This window comes from Astatotilapia calliptera, chromosome 18, assembly GCF_900246225.1.
Source record: "Astatotilapia calliptera chromosome 18, fAstCal1.2, whole genome shotgun sequence".
In the NCBI taxonomy this organism is placed as follows: Eukaryota; Metazoa; Chordata; class Actinopteri; order Cichliformes; family Cichlidae; genus Astatotilapia; species Astatotilapia calliptera.
This window is the reverse complement of record NC_039319.1, coordinates 31,522,505-31,539,361: the sequence shown is the minus strand read 5'-3', so window position 1 is coordinate 31,539,361 and position 16,857 is coordinate 31,522,505. Positions and strand designations below refer to the sequence as shown.

At 44.6% G+C, this 16,857-nt stretch overlaps 2 protein-coding genes across 2 annotated transcripts; one reads left to right on the top strand and one right to left on the bottom strand.

The window, feature by feature from the left end:
- The first annotated feature begins 2,546 nt into the window (after positions 1-2,546).
- LOC113009880 (proline-rich protein 36-like) lies at positions 2,547-6,740 on the top strand. The gene is made up of 4 exons (XM_026148452.1): positions 2,547-2,867; positions 3,198-3,253; positions 3,512-4,347; positions 6,577-6,740. The coding sequence occupies exons 1-4, from the start codon at positions 2,547-2,549 to the stop codon at positions 6,738-6,740; spliced, it is 1,377 nt and encodes a 458-aa protein (XP_026004237.1).
- Positions 6,741-9,761: 3,021 nt separating this feature from the next.
- Positions 9,762-16,219, bottom strand: ccr12a (chemokine (C-C motif) receptor 12a). Its single transcript, XM_026150379.1, has 2 exons — positions 16,131-16,219; positions 9,762-12,744 (listed from the first exon to the last, which is right to left on the bottom strand). Exon 2 carries the CDS (start codon positions 12,728-12,730, stop codon positions 11,648-11,650), a length of 1,083 nt encoding a protein of 360 aa, XP_026006164.1. The 5' UTR covers positions 12,731-12,744; positions 16,131-16,219; the 3' UTR covers positions 9,762-11,647.
- Positions 16,220-16,857: the final 638 nt, after the last annotated feature.

Genomic DNA, 16,857 nt, shown 5'->3' with positions numbered 1-16,857 from the left:
CTTGAATGGTTCATTGGTGCAATGGTGATTTCCAATATATAATGGTAATATTTGAGTTGTTTATATTTTTTTCTTTCATTTAAAATTTTTTTTTTTAAGTTTTTGGATTCTCTCTGTTGGGCAATTCACCTTTTATACAGCACTGCAGATGATTTTTGTTTGTCCTTATATAGATGGCTCAAAATGGATCAGAAGTACTGACAGAAGTACTATGTTGTGTTTATGTGTCAAGGTCCTGTAAAGTTTAAGACCACTGCCACCTGTTAAGTTCACTGTATTATTGTTTCCATTTTGCTTGCTAGCATGTTTTAAAACACAGCAAAACTATATTGCTAGCTGTGGAGGACTGCAACCAAAATTAAAAAAATAAATACAGAAATGTAAAAATTGGTCAAACTAATAATTATTTCAATGAGATACACCAAACAAATATAGATTTTCATCACCTATGGATTGTTTTGTTGTTGTACTGCCCCTAAATTATTTCTAATTATTTTATTTTTCCAAATTCACACAATAGTAATTCTATTTTGTCACATGTTTTAACTTGCCAAGTGGGAGATGTATTTTTTATCTTTTAGTTTAATTTTTTTAAAATGCAGTCGATATATTGAGCAAATTTTGCATCTGTTTTTAGTTGTGGAAGCTTTGGTTCCAACATATTACCTATGTAAATAAGTATTCTAACGTTTTACCTTTTGAAGTGGCATAATGCTTGCAGGTGTACAAAAATGGTAAGCTTTTATATTGTCCACTAAATCCAGTTAATAAAGATAATGTTATCATAATCTGATTGTGACTTTTTTTGTAAAGTAGTGGGTTTCTAAATGTGTAACAAATGTAAACAAATCTAATTGAAATAATTTGGTTGAAATGAGTGAAATCATTGACTTGATTAACAAAGTAGTTGTTGAAACAACAAGATTTAATTCTGTTTTCCTAAACTTTTTAAATTGTGTAGAATGAATTAAAACAAATTTCACTCTACATACTTAAATAAATCACTTCAAATCAATGTAAGTATAGTATGTTGATCCAACGTAATCTGATTACACTAAACCACCAAATGCTAAATGTGTTGGTTTGACATGATCGAAAAGGGTTTATTGTACTTGGTTAAATTGTGTTCATCCAACAACAGATTTTTTTGAGTGTACTTTGTAGCCACAGCCACCCTGGGGCGCACTGACAGAGGCGAGGCTGCCGGACACTGGCGCCACCGGGCCCTCTGACCACTACCAGTAGGCAACGGGTGAAGTGTCTTGCCCAAGGACACAACGACCGAGACTGTCCAAGCCGGGTCTCGAACCGGCAACCTTCCGATTACAAGGCGAACGCCCAACTCTTGAGCCACGATCGTAAAGGCTCATTGATCCATGCGAGGAGCGAGGGCTGGCCTGTGTGGTTTGAGCCAACAAACGAGCTACTATAGCTCAAATTGCCAAAAAGTTAAAGCTGGTTCTTATAGAAAGGTGTCCCAGCACACCGTGCACTGCAGAGCTGCTCCAGACCAACCAGGTTGACTATGTTGACCTCTGTCCACCACCAAAAGCACCAACAATGTAAAAGTGAGCATCAGAACTGGACCTCAGAGCAATGAAAGAAGTCGGTCTGGTCGGATTGCTTTTTACACTGCATCGATGGCCAGGTGTGTGTATGTCGCTTACCTGGGAACAACTGGCACCAGGATTCACTATGGGAAGAAGGCACGCTGGCAGAGGCAGTGTGATGCTTTTGGCAAACCTTGGGCCCGTCCCTGGGGTAAATGGTAAATGGACCGGCTCTTATATGCACTACTCTACCTGAGCACTCAAAGCACTTTATGCCTCATTCACTCATTCATACAAGCTCCTTTTTCCATAGTTTTTTCCTAGGTATTCTCACATTCATACTGCATTGGAGATTAACTTGAAGTTAGTATCTTGCCCAAAGATATTTGGCACGCACGCTGGGATCGACTCACCATCTGTCATGGTCCTGGGCCATGTTGGCACAGTGTTCTTAGTTTCCTTGTATGTTTGTATTTTATTCCATGCTTCCCCTGCCCATTATGTCTAAGTTCTCCCCGTGCTCTCTCTTCCCCCTGTGTGCCTTCTATGTATTTATGAGCCCTCGTCCCCTTTCGTGTTTATTCCATGTCTCCCCTGCCTGTTACGTTGGTGTTCTACTCGTGCTCTCTCTCCTCCTGTACTTCCTGTTTCACCTCTCCCGTCAGTGTTCAGTTCACCCCGCCCTGTCTCGTTATGATTATCAGTGTCACCTGTGTTCCCCGTGTGTTCCCACCTCCCTCGTTAACCCTCTGTGTATTTCTGTCTGCGTCTCCCTCTGTTCAGTGTGACGTCGTCCCTCATGCCGTGTGTGGATCTCCCTGTGTCTCTCTGTGAGTTCTTAGTTTGGTTTCCCAGTTTAGTTTAAGTTTGTATATTTGTTCTGCCGGCAAATAAAGCTGAGTTTTGAGTTCATTCCCTCGTGCCTGTGAGTCCTGCATTTTGGGTCCTACTCCTGCCTGCCGCACGGCGATTCGTGACAGTACGACGTCACCAGTAATGGATCCAGCGGACTCACCGTGGAAGCGCAGCTCCCGTTTTGACGGGACTCGGCTAGCGCTTGGAGGGCCTCCGTGCTGCCGCTCCTCACTAGCTGCTTACCCTTCGGTCCACTCACCTGCTTCCTCTCCGCGGACGCCCAGGTCTCGCAGAAAACGCTCCAGCCGGTCCCGGGAGGAGTACTACGAGCCTGCAAGCAATCAGCTCACGCCTGCACAAGCCTTCTACAAGATGTTAGGGATTATTATCGTGCCGCCCGACTCACCCAGCGTTTCCACTTCACAGCAGGAGCCTGGGACTCTTCTCGACCAACCGCCTAGGGTGAGTGACAAAGTCCCCCTACATTCGCCTTCTGTGTCGAGGGATAAACGTACCGTTTCCCCCAAGGCCGCTAACGTCGGCTTCATGAACTCTAGATCTTCTGTTCCTCCTGTTCCAGAAAATGACAGTATTTATTTTGAGAGCGATCGTTTCCACTTCGGTTCAAAAGACTGTGCTTCTGATGCTCCTTCGGACCCAGGAGTTAAGACTGTTTCATCTGGAACTGTTTATTCTGGAGCTATGTTTATTCAGTCAGCTGCCCGTCCGCTTTCAGCTCAGTCCCCTGCTCAGCAGCCGTCTGTAGCTCAGTGTCCTGTGTTTCCTGCTCAGAAGCCGCCTGTAGCCCAGACACCAACTCCACCACCACCATTTTCGCCCCAAGCTCTGTTAGCCGCCCGGCCCGAAGCTCTGTTAGCCGCCCGGCCCGAAGCTCTGTTAGCCGCCCGGCCCGAAGCTCTGTTAGCCGCCCGGCCCGAAGCTCAGTCGCCACCTCCACCACATTCAGCCTCGCTTCCCATAGCACAGTCACATCCACAGCCTGACTTACTACAAACCTTATTTCAATCCTTAGCCCAATCAATAGCTCAGTTGGTAGAGGAATCATCAGCCTTATCGACAGCTCAGTTAGCTCCCTCGCAGCCACCCTCAGTTCAGTTAGCTCCCTCGCAGCCACCCTCAGTTCAGTCTCCTGTGTCCCCGCTAGCTCAGCCATTAACTCCACCACAAGCTCCATTTTCACCTCTACCATCGCTTCAGTCATCAGTTCGGTCTGCCACTCAGTCGCCCTTAGCTCCATCATCCACACTACCACCTGTTTCTCTTCCACCACAACCGTCACTACACCCAGCCACTCAGGCTGCTACTCAGTCAGTCATTCAACCCATAGCCCTGCCGTTACCATACCCCGTAGCTGAGCCACTAGCCGTCCGACCCACAGCCACTTCAGCCACTCCTTCACCCGTTACACCTCCACTACAACCATCACTGCAGTCTCCAGTGTCCCCAGTGCAGTCTCCAGTGTCCCCAGTGCAGTCTCCAGTGTCCCCAGTGCAGCATCCCTTAGCACAGTCATCCACTCAATCACCAGCTCCACTTTCCCCTCAACTATCACTACCACCTCTAGCTCAATCTCCTGTGCACTCACCTCTGGTTCATTCTCCTGTGAAGTCATCTACTCCACTGCCTACTCCACTCTCACCACCTCCGTTACAACAGACATCAGTTCAGTCCCCTGTGCCAGTGCAGACGCCCTCAGTTCAGTCCCCCGTGCAGTTATCTACTTCACCACCATCAGTAGCTCAGCTCCCACTCTCATCCGCCTCTCCAGTAGCTCAGCTCGCACCTGAACCATTGGCCCAGTCCCCGATAGCGATACGGTCTTCTGTTCGGCTTAACATTCAGCCAGGGGTCCCAAACCTCTCTGGCTCTACATCAGCTCCTGCTGGAAGCTCGGATGAGCTCATCCAGGACTCCGTGGCTCCCACGCCGCCATCTACTTCGTCCGCTGGGGGTTCCAGTGAGCCCGGCCAGCACCTCCTCGTCTCCGCTGGAGGGTCCGAGGGGCCCGTTCAGCCTCCTGTCTCCGCTGGAGGGTCCGAGGGGCCCGTTCAGCCTCCTGTCTCCGCTGGAGGGTCCGAGGGGCCCGTTCAGCCTCACGCCGCATCAGCTGGAGGGCCCGAGGAGCCTGTCCAGCCGCCATCTGCGACCGCTTCGTCATCGCCTGGGCCAGCCTCAGCCTCTGCTTCTGCTACGCCTGGCCCGGCCTCAGAGCCTTCGTCTGCTGCAGCCTCCTCAGAGCCTTCGTCTGCTGCAGCCTCAGCCTGTGCTTCGCCTGGTCCCGTCTCGACTGGTCCTGTGCCCACCGGGCCTCGGCCAGTACACCTGACACTGGAGAGCCGCCGCCGCTGCCTTCCGCGCGGCCGGCCCCCTGAACTGCACCGCCTTCGCCTGGGTGGCCGCCGTCGCCTTCCGCACGGCCGGCCCCCGGACCCTCTTCTCCTGGGTGGCCGCCGTCGCCTTCCGCACGGTCGGCCCCCGGACCAGCGCTGTCATCGTCGCCGCCGCCTCCCGCGCGGTCGGCCTCCTGAACTGCTCCGTTGTCTCCTTCGCCGCCGCCGCTGCCTTGCGCGCGGCCGGCCTCCTGAACTGTTTCCACGTCGCCGCCGTTGCCTTGCGCACGGCCGGCCTCCTGAACTGGTTCCACGTCTCCGCCGTTGCCTTCCGCATGGTCGGCCCCCTGAACTGCTCTGTGTTTGGGTTGTTTTCTTGGGCTCCGGTGTTTGCTGTGCTCTTCTTTTGTTTTCTGTTCCGAGCCCTCCGTCCTGGGCCCCCGCTGCCCGCCCTGGGTTGTTTTCTGTTTGGTTTTGTTTTTCTGTGTTTGGGCTGTCTGGAGCCAGCCCTTGAGGGGGGGGTACTGTCATGGTCCTGGGCCATGTTGGCACAGTGTTCTTAGTTTCCTTGTATGTTTGTATTTTATTCCATGCTTCCCCTGCCCATTATGTCTAAGTTCTCCCCGTGCTCTCTCTTCCCCCTGTGTGCCTTCTATGTATTTATGAGCCCTCGTCCCCTTTCGTGTTTATTCCATGTCTCCCCTGCCTGTTACGTTGGTGTTCTACTCGTGCTCTCTCTCCTCCTGTACTTCCTGTTTCACCTCTCCCGTCAGTGTTCAGTTCACCCCGCCCTGTCTCGTTATGATTATCAGTGTCACCTGTGTTCCCCGTGTGTTCCCACTTCCCTCGTTAACCCTCTGTGTATTTCTGTCTGCGTCTCCCTCTGTTCAGTGTGACGTCGTCCCTCATGCCGTGTGTGGATCTCCCTGTGTCTCTCTGTGAGTTCTTAGTTTGGTTTCCCAGTTTAGTTTAAGTTTGTATATTTGTTCTGCCAGCAAATAAAGCTGAGTTTTGAGTTCATTCCCTCGTGCCTGTGAGTCCTGCATTTTGGGTCCTACTCCTGCCTGCCGCACGGCGATTCGTGACACCATCCTCTGGTTAGTAGATGACCTGCTTTACCTCCTGAGCTACAGCCATCCCCCTGGTGGCTGGGTCTAACTGAGTCCATGCATCAACGGGTCAGGGCTGTTTTTTGGGGGGAGACCAACACAATATAAGGCAGGTGATGATAATGTTATGCCTGATTGGTGTATATTTACTGTATAGTTAGCAGAAAGGTCAGGTGATGCATTAAATAATGATATCATCATCATCTGTGAACTGACATAATGATCACTTCCTTTGCTAGCTACTCTTGACCAACTATAAGCGACTGAGCAGCCCAAAACATAACTAAATCCACCTGCTGAAACCAACCAATAAACAAACCTCAACAAGGGACCCCAGACCAAAACATGAGCAAAACGAGTCAAAAAAGCCTAACTTTGAAGGTCCAACGTAACAAAACAGTTCTAGAGGTCAACCTGGAGGTTGGCAGCACAAAAGCCGGTAATCTAACTGTTCGGGAGATCAACCTGAAGGTCGGCCACACAGCCATTAAATATTCCTTATTTCAGGAGGTCGACCCCTGAGGAGTCCATGGCAGAACAGTTCAGGGCGCCAACCTCTGAGCCAGCGGCGACAATGGAGCAGTTGAGGATGTGGAAGATGGCGGTGACAGAGTTCAAGAGGCCATCCATGACACTGAAGATGCCCAGCCGCTGGCCTGGAAAGTGGCCGGTGACGGTGAGGTACTAGATGTGGATGTGCGGGCTGAGCAGGACCAGACGAGGCAGGATCAGACGGTGGTGTGGCAACCACAGGCGAGGTAGCTGGACCAGATGGCAGCGTGGCAGTTGCAAGCGATGGAGCAGGTGGTGGTACTGCAGGTGACACTGATGGCTGGATGGACTCCTCGGAACCTACAACAGAGACAGACGGCTGAAGCGACCCCTCAGGACCTCCAGCGGAGACAGAAGATGGTTGGACGGGCACCTCGGATCCTCTAGCTGGAACGGATGGCTGGAGTGTTTCTCCAGAACCTCCAGTGGAAACATGAGGAGGCTGGATGAGCTCAGCTGATTTCATAACTGACGCAAGTAGTTGCTGGCTGGCTCCTCGTCTGTTCTTTCTATCTAAAATATAACAGCACACTGGAGTAAACTCTCTATCATCTCACACTTCTGTTTTATCAGTTTTCTGTTTGACGTTTATTCAGCTGTGTAAAAACTATAACTTTAATCTCAGCCAAACCGATTTACTGACGAACAAATAAAACACTGAAAAAAGCCAAACGATAACATTTTTAAGTTATCTAAGTGACTTATATATCATGTTTAACCTGAGTAGCGAAAGATCACGGGGGTTTGAAAATGATGTGTCGGGAGTTTGCTGTTCTCGCCGGCTCTAGTGAGCCTTGAACTACCGGTCAGCTATCGAGCTGGTGGGTAACAGACGTCTCCGAAAACATCGGAGCGCTTTTGCAAATATGTGATGTCTTGATAAACCGAGCAGATATTTGAAGTTTACACAGCTACTTTCTATAGTTGCAAACAGAGTTGCAGAATGGTACTGAGAAAGTCACTGTCCATCGGGGGTAGCCCCTCCCACAACCAGGGAAAGACTGACACACATCTGGTGTACTAACCCTTCCCATTCCTCCTTTCCGGAGCTATGCAGTCGATAGTGATTCCACAGCTTGAATAATTTCTCTTTCCTGTGTCACTGGGTCCGGCATGGTCAGGTCCTACTGGCACGATCTGTACTGGCAGACTGTGTGGAGGGAGGAAGGGGACCCAAAAGCAAACACTGAGGAAGACTGTGCTAAGGTTGCAAAACAAAAGCGAGCCTTATTTGGGCTGATTCATGAACTACAAAACCAAAAAGTGAGAACTAAGACCAGACTATGACTTTATAACTTTGACTGTGATTCTAACTGTGACTTAAACTGAGAAGTAAACTATGATTTTAACTGTGACTATGACACTAACTATGACTGTGACTGCATGGGGGGAGCGTAAGTAGGCAACCTGACAACTAACAGTAAGAGACACAAGAAGTGAACACACATGGGGAATCAGCTGACACAATTGACCATAATGACACCACAGGGCAAGTGTAAACAAAGCACATAGAACATGGAAACAAGACTTTTGAAACAAACAGGAAACATGTCGAGACGCAGACATGCCATGAACTTGACAACAAGAACCACACAGGCATCAAACATGAACCAGGGAGACTTAGTACAGGGGGAGATGATATATAAGGATCTAAAAACCAAAGGACTAAAACGCCAACCTGGACATCGTAGAGATTTACTAGATAAGCTAAACTGAAACTAGAACACAAATGAATAACAAAATACAGTGAAACTCAAAAACGCTGCGGTCCCAGTACTGTGACACTCTGCTGGTTTGAGATCAGCTGACTGACCTGCCTTGAGAAACTCTTTCAGTTTTGCTTTGTGATTTGGGTTATTATTCATTTGCACTGTAACATGCTGTCTGATCAGATTTGCAGCATTTGGTGTGCACCTCAGAATTCAGTAGGCTGGTTTCACTGGCAGCTATACATGCCCGTGCCATAACACTGCCTCTAAACTCGTTGACAGATGATGAGATATGCTTTGGCCATTTCCAGTCATCGGGATACAACTTCATTTTGGTTTCATCTGTGCAGTTTGCAGATGTTTCCTAAGTCTAATCTGGCCTTCCTGTTCTTGAGTGTAACCGGTGGGTCACACCATGCTGTAAACCTTTTCTATTTCCATCTGGTGCCTCTTCATTGTAGGCTCTTACATGATACACAAACCTCTTGTTCTTGACTTGGTTAGATGTTGTGCAGAGGTTTTATTTAATGAATGGAAAATTCTGGAGTCATCCATTGTAGCTGTCCTCCATGGTCATTCAGGGTTTCTGAAGTCGCCGGGTTAGCCAGTGCATAGCTTCCCTGCATCCATGACTTGGTAAACAAGTCATAGTTTAGTATCTTATATGTGAGGTTGGAACTCACTGCAGACCAAGTCTACCTACATACCTGCTCAAAAGCATAGCTCAGGGGCTTGTGGCAGTTTACAGTTTTTATTTACAAAGAATCTGTTTAGTACATCTAACTGTTCTTCTTATAACCATTATGAACTACAGTCATAATGGTTATAATTGACAATAGATTATTGACAATAGAACATATTAAACATATCCAATATTTCAGAAAAACCATTTTTGAATTTGATGGCAGGAACACAACTCGAATGTTATACCCTTCATCTAACATCCATGGCCAATTTGGAATTACTAATGAATTGCTGCTGCACAGGGAGAACGTTCAAATGTGGCGGGGCGTGGTCCGTGGCGTGGCTGTGGGGGAGGTTGGCGCACCTGAGCGGAATCAGCACGTCACTCCTCCCCTGCACATAAATGAACTAGGGCCTGTTGTTGTGTTGTTGCTGATGTGGATGTCGAGCTGTGAGCGGAGAGCTGCAGCTGTGGTTTGTACAGCAACCGTGTGTAAAGATGTCCTGAATGGTGAATCGTGGTCGTGTCCTGCCCCCTACCTGTCACACCATCCCAGTATCAATGGGCCCCAGCTGGGTTTTTAGCTACGAACCTTCTTGCTGTAAGTGCTGGAGCATACCAGACCCAACCCAGCTCAGTAGATACGGCGTGCTCAGGGTGATGGCCATCCAGATCCTCAGGCCAGTGTTTATGAAAATGACGAACAGTATTTGTAACAACACTGACTCACACTGTACAGATAACCAAGCCTATTTCATCATTTCAGCATGTTGCTGCAATACATAGTTATTTTGTCCTGTTGCATGAGGTGATTCACTAGAAAATGCGTATGTGACAGGAAGCAACAACCAGATGTTCTGTCAGAAAAGGGAACTAATCTGGTCGTTTGCTAAGACTCCCAAAGTGGTAATAAATGTTTCCATAAAAGGACAGACGGCAGTGAGGAAAAGTTTAAATCATCCATACAGTTTATTTAAAAGATACAGATGCATTGCAAACATATACATTATGTTACAATACAAGAACAGTCAATATAAAAACCATCAAATCATAAAGCAGAATACAGAAATATGCAGTAGGTGCAGAAGTAGCCAAAACGTCATCATTCAGTAGCTTTAAACTGTTGAAATGAAACCCCAGTTCCAAAAAGCCTGTGTCAAATCAAATAGTTCATTTTGAATTTGATGTCTCAGTTTAAATGTGCAATGTTTTCTGTATTGTGAATAACATATGGGTTTATAACATAACTACATATCAGCCTGGTAATAATACATGTTTCCAGAAGCATCCTGGGTTGATCTTTTCATTCAGCTTTTTGGCTACATCCACATAACACCTACAAACGATTAATACCAACATCACTTTATCCAGCAAACATAGAGCTGTTAGCTCGCACTTTCTCAAATATATGATCCCACTCTGCTCTGCTGCCTGAAAATCACAAACCAGAGACTGACCAGACAATCAGTTGTTTCATTTCGGCAACACATAATCATAATTCTACAGCATGACTATAGTAGATATAGCTGTAACGTAACACATGAAGTATGCATACCAAAAGTAATTTCATAGCTGTTCTTGAGTATGAGTCTAATACATGTTAACACAAATAGAACATTATTGGATGATTTCAGTTAGGCACTCTTGATTTAAACACGTGACAAACATGAAGCAGGTTTAAAACTTAATCTGACAGAGCGGCGCAGCAGGAGACGAGTGAAGTCAACTAAAGATTGCTTATTATCAGGGAAAACTGATAATAACAAAAACTGATCATCTGTTGAGAGCCGTGTGGAGTGAAGAGTATTAGATTAAAACGTTAGATTGTCCAGTTAAAAAACTTTTCCTTAAACAAAGATTCAGAATATCAAACTTTCACATGCATTATTATAATTATATAATTCAAGGCAACGTGTTTTTAAGTAGCCTAATAATTGTATCAGTGTCTGTAGGTATCAAATAAAAGTACACTTCAATAGTATTTCTACAATGTTTATGTTTAATAAGAGAAGGATTCGTTGCATATTAGGCTACCTATATGATTTCTTTCTAGTATTTACATATGAACACAAAAATGACAACAAAGCAAAGATGGAACCAGCCTTCAAAGCGGTCGCCACAGCACACTGGAAGTTTGACTGCTAATCACGTTTTGGTACCTGTTGCAGTTCAAGTTCTGTCTGCTGAGCTTGGGTTGGCAAAGACTCAGCTTTAAAATCTCTCTGGGTTCTCAGCCAGCGTTGCATTAGCATGCTGTCTGAGCCGATGATTGAGCCAAAGTTGTGTTAGCAGTATAAAGAGTTTTTTTCTGCCCTGGATGCAGTTTGCACTGTGCTACCACGCTGTTATACAAGAAAAATAAATGTTCACATCTCCCAAAGCGCCAGCATTTTCCTCCACTTGCACATGAACTGAAATCAGTTGTTCAAGTAGTAGGAAGAAAAAAAAACCATATAAACATGAAACAGATTTTGTTTTTGTATCTGCTTGGTGCACAGATGCCTCTCTGACATCTGTCTGTGAAATGTGCTGTAAAAACCAACTTGTACTTAGACAACTGAAGAACCTTTGTAAGTAACAACATAATTGTAACTAATGTAATTACTGAATTTGCTACAGTAAAATGTTACATTACTGCATCACTGAAAAATGTAATGTAATTACTTTGTAACGCAACACAACGAACACGGGGCCAGACTGGTTTGGTGCTGCAGGGATATAACAAAATGATTGTGGCCATCATCTTTGACCTTTGCCAGTTACATTGGTGACAGATGGCCTAAAGAATGCATCAGTGAGAGATGTTACAACAGTAGACCAACACACATGTGGGTGTTTAGTACTCGTATAAAGAGTGTGGTGTCCGCTGTGACGTTGTCCTGGTGCTCTGGCTATTGAAGCTAATGTGTCTCTTCAAACAAGGAATCTTCTTACCCACCAGCCTCTTGAAGTGGCTCTGAAACTTCTTTCCTAGAAAGGTGTAAAACACAGGACTAATGCAACAATACAAATAGGCAACGTTTCGGGTCACATAAAGTGCATAGTCCAAGCTTTCTGCGCTAGAACACGATTCTTCAATGGAACTGGAGATCTGTATTGCTCGAAGAAGTATGACGATATTATATGGAGTCCAGCAGGCGAAGAATGTGAAGATGATGACAAATATGAGCTTTATGGCACGGCACTTTTCTTTCATGCGGGTGGACATGATGCGTATGGTGATGCTGATGTAGCAGTACATCACCATGAACAGGGGGAGAAGAAAGAAGAGCAGAAATTGCTGGTAGTAACTGAAAAGACGCCAGCGCTTCATGGTGTCCTCTGTGAATCCGGACTCCTCGCACATCAGTCCAGTAACAGCATGCTTCCAGACATTTCGAAGAACCAGCTCTTTCACACTCGCTGCAATACTGATGCACCAAACGATCACAGATGCAATGATAGCATATAGCTTTTTCCTGCTCTTGGCAGCTGCCACTGCATGCACCACTGCTAGGTATCTGTCAAATGTCATAAGTGTAAGGAAGAGGATGGAACTGTAGAAACCAATAAAGTAGGCACTGCTGACCATCTTACATAGGGCATTTCCAAACATCCACTCAGATAGATGGTACGTGGCCCAGAAGGGGAGGCTGGCGGCAAAGAGGATATTGGACAGGACCAAATTCAGGAGGAAGATGTTTGTCACTGTGCTGAGCTTCTCATACTTGTAGATGATGAAGAGGACAAGCCCGTTGCCAAGGTAACTCAAGAGGAAATTGACATAGTAGAAAACTGGGATGAATTTTGCACCAAATTCATTGACACCTTTCTTGTCACAGAGCCGGACAGTTTCACTGACCACGTAGCTTTGGTCAGTCGTCTCTGTGTCGTTAAACAGAGTCATAAAGATACTAAATTGGTCATCTCCATCGTCCATGGCTGCGGTTTACCCTGTGGCACAAGAAACATTAAAGACTCGTTTTAGTCAGGAAAAAAATGCTCATAAAACACAAGAAGGAACATCTGATGAGTTTAGGCACCTTGTCCCTTAGTGTGAGACTGCCAGACAGGGTTCTGCTAAAACATCTCAAAGGATCTCAGGGACAGCATGATATGCCATTATTCCCATAGCTATATAACTAGCTATGACACTATATTTGTGCACTAATGTAAATCAGCGCACAAGTAATCATTCCAATGTAAAATTCACAACAATAATTGGTTTCTCAGGAGCAATGGGCTCCAAAGAAGTTTATTCCAACTTCTCACAGGTTGATGAGATTAGCAAATTACTGCATTCTGCTTTTATTCCTATTTCACAGAGCATCCCAACTTCATGCTATATATTATCAGACACAGTTTGATGGGTACAAAAATGGCCAGGACTATTGAAGATCAATATAAGGCACTCCTTTCAAAGATATAAGGACAGAGTAGCATTATGAAATAACTAACCCAATCTGTCACGGTTCTGGGTCCGTTGGACCCAGCAATTGAGTTTATGTTTTGGTTCACTTTTGCATCATGGATTATTCTTTGTTTCTCTGGTACTTTGTGTTTCAGTTATCTTGGTGTTTTGGATTTTTTTCTCATTCTCTTGTTGTAGTGATGTTTATTATTAGTGTTTCATGTTTTATTGTGAAAGTCTGTGTCTTAGGTTAGTGTGTGCAGCTTTGTTCCCCCTGTCTCGTTAGCCCTGATCTCCCCCAGCTGTGTCTCCCTTCTGTTGCCCATTCCCTCATCACTACCCTGTGTATTTAAGCCCTGTGTTTTCCCATGCTCGGTGTCGCGTTGTACCCTCAGATTATGCCTGTGTGTTTCTTTGGTTTCTGTAGTCACGTCACTTCACGTTTGGTTTTCATGTCAGCAATAAAGCTGAGGTTCTGATTTACAATTCTGTGTTCGAGTCCTGCACTTGGATCCTCCTCTCCGCCTACCCGCACACAGAGCCCTGACACAATCATTGCATACTCCATCCTGTTGGGTTCATTTGTTTCAAAACGGAGAAGAGAAACTGCTGACTTAAACAAGCCCTGATCCTCTCCACTGGTGTGTAATAGAAATGACTCATTTTCAGCAAAACAGGCTCATTTACATTTGAACTTTAGAGTAGGCTGTTGTATTTGCAATGTAACAATCTGGAATAATGTTACATTAACCAGGCTCATCCCAACACAACGTGATTATTAAAAGTGCTCTTTTGCAAAAACAATAAAATATTTATAAATACCTCACATGTTTAACTTGCCACTGCAGTCCCATCAGATTGCAAAATGAAACTACATTTCTTCCTCTGAATTTTTCTGAATTGGCCATTTGTAACTACTTTTGATTTTCCCTCCACATTTAAAAACTTTTTATTTGCCTTGTTTGGAATCATCAGCACAACCTCACCTGTCTGAATCTACAGTTCAGACACAAATCAGACAAAAAACATAAAATCCGAGTAGAAAAAGTGATATTTTTACTGTAACAACCACAAACATGTTTATTGAATCATATTTCATAACTTTAAATGCAAATATAAATGGTCAATTTTAAAATCCTACGCACAAGTTTTGCAAACAAAGTTATTTGCAGCCATTTACCTTTTTTTAACGACCATTTCAAACTATTTACAGAACAATCAGCTGTTCTTCAATAAGATGCCACAAATTATTTGTGCCACTACAAAACAATAATTTCTGTCCACTATAAAGGAAACATCACAGCCTGATACCTGCAGGTCTGACAGCAGCAGGTGTGTCACTGCTGTTTCTACCTGGAGACAGCAGCCGCCTCATTGTTCTGACACACAACACAAAACTATCCACAACACTACATACTAACTACACAAGACAACACATTAACTACACGCTCCAAACACGCTAAACGTCACAAATCTCTCACATCTCAAAACTCGCTCTCTCTCTTTTTCTGCTCTCTCTCTCTCTCTCTCGCCGTCACTCCTCTCCCTAAACAACCAAATGTCATGTCGCCATATCATATTTGATTGGTCGACACGGTGCATTTTTCCACCAACACGAAAGGGCTGGGCTTTTTGCTCATAAGCTGATGAGCTTTGATCGTCAGACTGCGATAACATACCAAAAGAAAAGCGACGTGGAGTAATATCACATCTCGTTTCACTGCTGGTGCAGCCCTCAGTTCAACCTGCTGAGTTCAACACTGCATTCAATTCTTATTGCAGGAGAGTTTACTTTAAAACATCGGTACGGTTTACTGTTATTATTAAGAATAGTTAAGGGTTGATTTAAAGTTAAAAGTGTATTAAAAGGGTTATATGCCATGAGTTACAGTCCTGTGCAAAAGTCTTGATCCAGCCCTAATTTTTTTAAATGTTGCTTTCAAAGAGTCATGGTTTGAAATTGTTTTTAAAAAGTGTTCATCAGCAGTGATGTCCAAGCTTTCTGAAGATCCTTCAGAGTTTAGTCGCTGGACATCGGATGTCTTTTCACTCACTTTCAGTCGAGGCTTTGTGCGTCGCTATTTTCAGAGGAAAGTTTACACTGAGTGATGAATCATTTACACATAAAAAGACACAAGATATGAACCGGCGCTCCGTCTACACATAACAGACCATAAAAAAACAATTTTAAATTGTATCTTTAAGCAGTTTGTTACTAGGAACCTGTTGCAAAAACACTTACTTGTGCCCATTACTTTACTTAAATAAAAACACTAAACAGAAACATTTTGCTGTGTATGAGAAAGTGTGTTTGACCAAACCTGCACATATAAATAATCTATTACAATGTTAACTCATAAATCAGTTAATACCTGCACAAGCATGCTTACTGTAAACTTGAATGCTATGATTGTTAAAGGCTCATTATCAGCATCAGTGTATATTATTTTGATCAGATGTTTAGTTATGGAAACAGATGTTTCCATAACACAAGTTCCCATGGAAACATCTGTTTCCACTACGGTTGCCTATTTATTCATAAATAGTTATAAACAATAAGCAATAGAATAAGAAAATATCAACACAACAAGTGTGTGTGTTGAAATACACGTCATCATAAAATGTTAATGATACTTTAAACTATATTTAATAACTGGACCTATTACATAAGCAGTTCAGTTTGTAAGTTTCAATCAGGTTACCGTGACTGTTAATATCAAAACTAAAACTGGTTTTCAGTTTTAAGTACAGCCCTCTGCTTCGTTTGACATGATGAAAAACCTTCATCTCCCCCCTGCATTTATTCTGCATCTCCAGCTTTGAATATTTAGAGTTAATAAAGAAGTTTTAGTTACATATAAATATTACACCTATTTTTGAAAAAAAATAAAGTCCTTGATTTTAATGTCTTAAAGGCAATCAAACTCACCCGTGGAGAGAGTGCAAAATGGACAACAAGGAACCCAAGAATGCTGAGCTACTGGAAGATTCACGGCAACTGAACGTGTCAGTGATCAGCGAGTGTTTAAAGGGGACGTCTCAGAGCAGACCTGCAGAGGGTAGAGTGTGAGGAGACAAAGGGTGGACTCCAGCAGTCTCCAAACCATCTGATTCACTTTTAAAGAGACAAAAAGAAGACTGATGCAAACAAGGATTTTTTTTCTTTAGACTTCAGTTGTAACTGTATTTATGTTGGCTTTAAACACTTCTGCCAATAACACACACAAAATCATTTATATGTGTGGAAATTTTTTTAATTATCTATACATCTGAAAGCACGGTTTTAACCTTTAAAAAACTGCCCTAAAGCACAATAGCTAATAAATGGTAAATGGCCTGTATTTATATAGCGCTTTACTAGTCCCTAAGGACCTCAAAGCGCTTTACATATCCAGTCACACACACATTCACACACTGGTGATGGCAGCTACATTGTAGCCACAGCCACCCTGGGGCGCACTGACAGAGGCGAGGCTGCCGGACACTGGCGCCACCGGGCCCTCTGACCACCACCAGTAGGCAACGGGTGAAGTGTCTTGCCCAAGGACACAATGACCGAGACTGTCCAAGCTGGGGCTCGAACCGGCAACCTTCCGATTACAAGGCGAACTCCCAACTCTTGAGCCACGATCGCCCCAATAAGAACGATGTCAGGT

Coding starts and splice junctions, on each gene's coding strand:
- LOC113009880 (XM_026148452.1), top strand. CDS start 2,547: ATGGATCCAGCGGACTCACCGTGGAAGCGCAGCTCCCGTTTTGACGGG. Junction 3,254..3,511: donor CCATTTTCGCCCCAAGCTCT/GTTAGCCGCCCG, acceptor CTCGCAGCCACC/CTCAGTTCAGTTAGCTCCCT. Junction 4,348..6,576: donor CATCCAGGACTCCGTGGCTC/CCACGCCGCCAT, acceptor CGGGCTGAGCAG/GACCAGACGAGGCAGGATCA.
- ccr12a (XM_026150379.1), bottom strand. CDS start 12,730: ATGGACGATGGAGATGACCAATTTAGTATCTTTATGACTCTGTTTAAC.